Here is a 6,367-nt window from a genome sequence, read left to right on the forward strand (position 1 = left end):
AACAACCAAAAACTTAAACTTACGAACAATATTTTACAAAATGGCGGTTATTAAAGATAGACTGTGAAAAACGGAAAGAAACCTTTTGTCTTTAAACTGTTGCATTGGTCAGAGAAATCGATTGCCTGGTACAAAATTGTATTTGAAACATTTTTCTACGATTTTTCTTAACGAAGTTATATTGTTTTAAACAAATAAGCAACTTTTTCTTGTAAAATTTGCAATTTAGAAACAAATCGTGAAAAACTTTTTCAAAAACGAAATTAGTGTAAACTCTAATCTTTAACACTTTTTTTATTTTATTACGATAAAATGATGTACAAAGAATGTGCGTTTTTTTAATGGAAAAACATTTGTCGATAATTAACATTTGTTTATCACGCGTGCATAGTGTGTGTATACGTTTTGCGCGTGTGTGTCTGTATGTGTTTAATAATACGTATTGCCTTCTCTAACATTTAACAATTCGTTTACTCATTGAGAAATACTGTTAATCAAATTTGTTATTTCTTCTTGTCTCTATTTCTCTTTAAAACGGTATAACTTTGTCAAAAAAAATTGTAAAAAATGTTTTAAATGCGGATTTGTTTGGAAAGAAATGACTTTCAACACTCATACAATTTTGTACTAGTCAATCGATTCCTCTGCCAAAGCAACAGTTTAAAGACAAAAGTTTTCTTCCCGTTTTTCACAGTCCCGTTTTTTTGATAGACATTGTCTGAATCTAAAACTTGAACACTATTTCATTTAAAATCATGTCCATGATTTAATCTATGTTCAGTAATTACTGAGATGTTATCGACTTTGCGGTTGATTTGGTTCCTATGTTCTGAAATTCTTAGTTTTTAATTTCCTCTTAGTTTGATTTTTTTACTCACGTTACGTCTTGTTTAAAATTCTCAATCAATCAATCGGACTTACTTGCATATAAATGAGGCACGTGGTACCTCGCGCAGCGCGCACACACTTTGCGCATATACTTAACGCGAGACATTACCGTGCCTCTTAATTAATATTCAGAGATGTTTCAGGCCTGTATCGGGCTACTCTTGAAACCCTGAAGAAGTGATTTGAAATGTTCACAAAACGTCGGTATAAAAATAACATTAACGCGGTTCAACCCCGAAAAACATTTTCGAATGTTAATTAAATTATGTAGTTAAATAAAATCATATCTTATCAATAATGCGTTTATCGTGCTGGTGGATACCCGTGACCAAGATTGGGAAAGTTACTTTATAAAAAAGTAACTCGTTATCGTTACCGTTCTTTTTGCTAAAAAGTAACTCGTTATACCGTTACTTGTTATCAATTTTAAAAAGTAATTCGCTATTGTTACCGTTACTTAAAAAGTAACGAATTGTTTCCGTTACCTTTTTTGTACATAATACAAATGTTTTAAAAAAAGATTTTTTTAAAATCTTATAATTATAAAAGAATTGTACCCGAACATCTAGTGTTAGCTTATTATTGCCATTTCCTTAATTCTTTTTATATATAATTTAGCATGTGATTTATTTTAGAAACATTATCTTATTTATATAGAGCAACCGTGACATTGTCCTTATCTGCTCTTGTAAACAAAATGTTAGGATAATCCTTAATAAAATTTTTTTTGTCAAGTTAACTTGATCAATCGGATTTCTTTCAAAAGAACTTATGAAAGATTGATTGTTGATAAAACAATCAAGAGACGAAGCAGTATGTAAGCGTATGTATGGTTTCAATTCTCCGTCGACAAGTCTAATATTGTTTTCGACATCTTTAATGATCTCAAATGTCGTTTGTTTCTTTGAAGCTTGTGATGTTAAACTGAATCTCTCACCAAGACAAAGCAGATCACGTACCTCGTCTGGTATGATCTCAGCAGTCAGATTCACAAACCATTTTTCTTTTAGACTCTTCCCAAAATCATCATTAATTTTGAGGAAGAGAGATCAACCCTAATCTCATCAACAAAAAAAGAATTCGGCAAAACTTTTGGCTTGTTGAAAGAGAAGCACCAAGCAGAAACATTATTAGAGCTTTCAATGTCAAGGTCACTATTACTCGGATAAGTTACAAAATAAGAAATACTCTTCAAGGGCTTAGTTTTGTTCGATATACTTTTATTATAAAGCTAGTTGGTCTTTCTGTTAATTCTTAAAAACTCGTAATGTTTCATTTTGTAAAAAGAATAACTTTGGATGTCAAAAAACTTATTCCAACAGTGAGTCGGTAAAATAGATGAGAGATAGTTCGTCAGTTTGAATACTTTGCCCCGAGATTCATGTAACAAATGATAAACGTCGCGAGTTTCATAATTAATAATATTTTTTATAAAGGCTGCTACTGACAGAGAAATTCATCTTATCTTAATTTATATTCTAAAAAAATTTAATGACGTCAGATTTTGTGACCACTTGGTAGTCAACGTGTTAAAAAGAAATTGTAATGCAAATATAAACATATAATGAGAAATTGTAATGCAAATATAAACGTTTTGTGTCTGATGATATTACTTTTATGAGCGTCAAATAAAAGAACATACATATCTCTTTTCAAGTCAGATCATTTGTGATGGAATACATAATTTTTTTTATAATTGTTACTACATATTTCCGAAATAAACTCACTATTTATAATCTATCGATTGTCTCACAATGACAAATATCTTTTGTTTTATTCAACATTCTTAAAAAAAATAATCAATTAATTGATTAAAAAATCAATATAGACACGCACAGATAAATGCATGAATAGTAATTATCAAGGACAATTTAAAGCTATAAAAGCTGGTACATGCGTCTGACTGTTCATTATCAACTTGGCGAACAACATGATATTCTATATAGTTTGTGTTATATGTATTGCGGCGTTTGGATTAGCAGACGAGCTCACGCTCCGTAAGTTATCTTTACAATTCTTCTACGTGTGTGTAATGTAATTTTGCAGAAAATAATGTAGAAATATACGAAAAAAAATTATATTTTTCAATTACAACTTCTAGCGACGTATACGATTGTGTGGCAAAATTTCATCACGGGTTTCTAAAATATGTATTTTTATTAATCAAGTAATAGAAACTCGTGAGAGTTTAAAAAATAATTCAGGAAAACGTGGCAAATTCGAGCCAATAAACTGGATGTTCGCGTTTGATTTAAACTGTAGTTTATTATTGTAAATTGATTATTCAAACGTTTCGATCATGTTTCTGATCTTCAGTGAAAAATCTACATTAAATAAAAAGACCAGTAAAATTATGGAACGTTTAAACATGATGGAAAAAATTTTTTTGACAAAAAGTGCTTGAGATGTAATAAAGATTTACACTATTGCATTCTTACCAAAGTTAATTAATGTGGAGTACTTTCCATATAAATTTCCATATCCTTTGCAGTTGTTCAACTGTACACATCTTATTATTTTTTTAGTTCCATTTTCGGTCTTTATATTGACTAAGTATGTGCTAATTTTGAATCTGATCGTTGTTACCTCTACCTTGTTTAATTTTTGTGTTATTTAAATAATTTCTGTGTTTACTATAATTGACTTAGATGACTTTGAAATGCTGTGAGAACAGAACGATTTTTATATGGGAAGTACTCCACATTAATTAACTTTGGTAAGAATGCGATAGTGTAATATTTATTACATCTTAAGCACTTTTTATAAAAAATATTTTTTCCATAACTTTTCATAATTTTACTGGTCTTTTTACTTAATGTAGATTTTTCACTGAAAAAGGTCAGAAACATGATCGAAACGTTTGAATAATCAATTTACAATAATAAACTACACTTTAAATCAACCGCGAACACCCAGTTTATTTGCTCAAATTTGCCACGTTTTTCTGAATTATTATTATTAATTTTGTTCGAAAGTGCATTATATTTTCTTCAATATTATTTTATTCTCTTTCAGCTGTAGATACCTGCAAAAAGTCTTCTTCGTCTGATTATTCTGCCTGCTTGAAAGATGCGATAAAAGAAGCATGGCCGCGATTTGTAAACGGTTAGACAGATATCCACAATTTGTCACAATTTAATTTTTACTGTGGTTATAAAGAGAGAGAAAGAGAGTAAAATCATTTTTATTAATCTTTTTTTGAGGTAACAGGAATACCAGAATTTGGTTTTCCACCTTTGGATCCATTAGTACATAAAGATGAGTCATTTGAATTTGACTTGGGCGAAATAAATGTAAAACTAAACCTATTGAATTTTACCGTGATTGGCTTAAGTAACATTGATTTCGACGATGTGATACCGAGCTTACACGATGACAATGTCTTTCGTTTGCAAATTGATATTTTCAAAAAGCAAACAACTTTTCTTACTTCCTACATCCTTAAGTTCACTATTGGTGGGTTTTTTGAGATACAAAGAAAAGGTACGACAGTAAACTTTCCATGCAAACTATATGCATATAAATTTTCCCTATTTCCCGGCGTAATATGTAATATTCATTTTGATATTAATGTGATAGGATTCTGTGAGGTAATTAAGACCAACGTCAAAGAAACCTGGGTTCTCACAGGTTGTGTGACGAACGACGTTTGGTTTGTGGAAGATTTCAAAATACTTAATGACGATGGAAACTTGGACATACATTGCACTGGATTATTCCCCAACAAAGCAATGGGCAAGAAATTACTTTATTACAAAAATAATAATTAAATAAAGATCCGAAAACCGATTGTTCACTGATGACGGTGGTTTCAAACACAATAATTCAACTCACAATCGTAACGGGACATTGTGAGTTGAATTATTATGTTTAATACCACCAACGTTTCGATCTGTATTTATTCGTTTAGATCATCTTCAGCCAAACTGAAGAATTTTTTGCAATATTTTAAAAATTAGTTAGAGACGTATACGGGGTCTCTCATATAGGTGATGCAAATCTAGCATATATGATTATAAGAATTGAAATTTCAATTCAAAAACTCATGTGTAAAACTTTACATGTGAACACGTATATATACATATATATATACACACATATTTCCACACAACACGTCGTCCTGCGAACGACTCTTATGACCAGATTTATATTTCTCAGTCTAAAAAATAATGTTACAATCAATAAAACATTTTGAATAACTAGTCGGTTACATAATAAAAAGTTATTATATAGTATTTGATACCATCGCCATCAGTGGACAATCGGTTTTTTCCTTTTTTTAAATTGTTTTAATTACAAAACCGTTTAACTATTTATTTACAAAAATAATGTCTATAATGTTTACGTGGATCGACAATGTGATTATGAATTTTTCAATTGCAGAGAATCTCTTCGAAAAGTTAATAAGTCACAATTATTTGGAGCTGTTTAGAACAACAAATCCAATTTTTGACTATATCTTCTCGCCATATTTACTCGACTATAGCAACCGTTTCTTGGCAAAAGTTCCCTTCTCCGTGCTGTTCCCATAAAATTTATGTATTTGTCAAGATTTATTAGATGTCTACTAAATTCCAAGAAATTGGGAACACGTTTGCAGAAAGTTGACATCATTGTAACATTAAAATAACTGTGAGGTTTGAGCCGCCAAGTTTTTATGATTACTACAAGATTTTTATAAAAAGCGATTATTTTGCGATTTGAATATAATAAAAGTGTAATAAAGAATAAAATATAACAAATCACAAACACGTTCTTGTATTTTTTATTTAGCTAGCTGTTTTTTATCACATCAGTTTAGAATAGTTTTAACGGCAGTTTTAACGTATGTCCATAATGTTTACGCGGATCGACAATGTGATTATGAATTTTCCAATTGCAAAGAATCTCGGCGCAAAGTTAGTAAGTCACAATATGTGCACGTGTACTACAGCGTTTGCGTCTGTGCGCGAGTTTGCGCAGTACACTAGACTCTTATCTTAGCAAACTAACTTCAGCATTCTCCTCACGCATTTCTGCCACTCTTGTCTATTATTTATTAATAATACATGTTAATGCTTAATGTTAATATGTTTTACATAAGTAAATATTGGAAAGTGTTGTCAAAATGAAAAAGTTTTATTTTTCAAAAAAGGAATTTTTATATGAGTCGCGTATATTTCATCCATATGGCAATATAATCGGTAAATTTGCATATTAAGATCGATCACCGATTTCAAAGACCTTAACACAATTGTCAAGGTGATATGGTTATCACAAGGTGAGTGATTATCTTGAGTAACAATCAAAAGGTTTTAACCGTTGTTCGTTTATCGTTAAAAAGTTATGGATGAAAAAAGTTTCATAACTGAACCATCGTTTTTTGACACCGTGTATATTTTAGACAACATATATTTTAAACAAATTCCATGCATACACTTTCCAAGCAGTACTTTCGGACATTGATACTTTCCACATCTCCAAGTTTTTTTTTTTTTTT

The 6,367-nt window shown here is 30.3% G+C and overlaps 1 protein-coding gene across 1 annotated transcript; it reads left to right on the forward strand.

The window, feature by feature from the left end:
- Nucleotides 1–2,814: 2,814 nt before the first annotated feature.
- LOC109856569 lies at nucleotides 2,815–5,616 on the forward strand. The gene is made up of 5 exons (XM_020431978.1): nucleotides 2,815–2,885; nucleotides 3,904–3,993; nucleotides 4,099–4,371; nucleotides 4,468–4,623; nucleotides 5,272–5,616. Exons 1-5 carry the CDS (start codon nucleotides 2,819–2,821, stop codon nucleotides 5,418–5,420), a joined length of 735 nt encoding a protein of 244 aa, XP_020287567.1. The 5' UTR covers nucleotides 2,815–2,818; the 3' UTR covers nucleotides 5,421–5,616.
- The last annotated feature ends 751 nt before the right edge of the window (nucleotides 5,617–6,367 follow it).

The sequence above is a fragment of the Pseudomyrmex gracilis genome, unplaced genomic scaffold (genome assembly GCF_002006095.1).
Source record: "Pseudomyrmex gracilis isolate BER0280 unplaced genomic scaffold, ASM200609v1 scaffold_124, whole genome shotgun sequence".
Classification (NCBI taxonomy): domain Eukaryota; kingdom Metazoa; phylum Arthropoda; class Insecta; order Hymenoptera; family Formicidae; genus Pseudomyrmex; species Pseudomyrmex gracilis.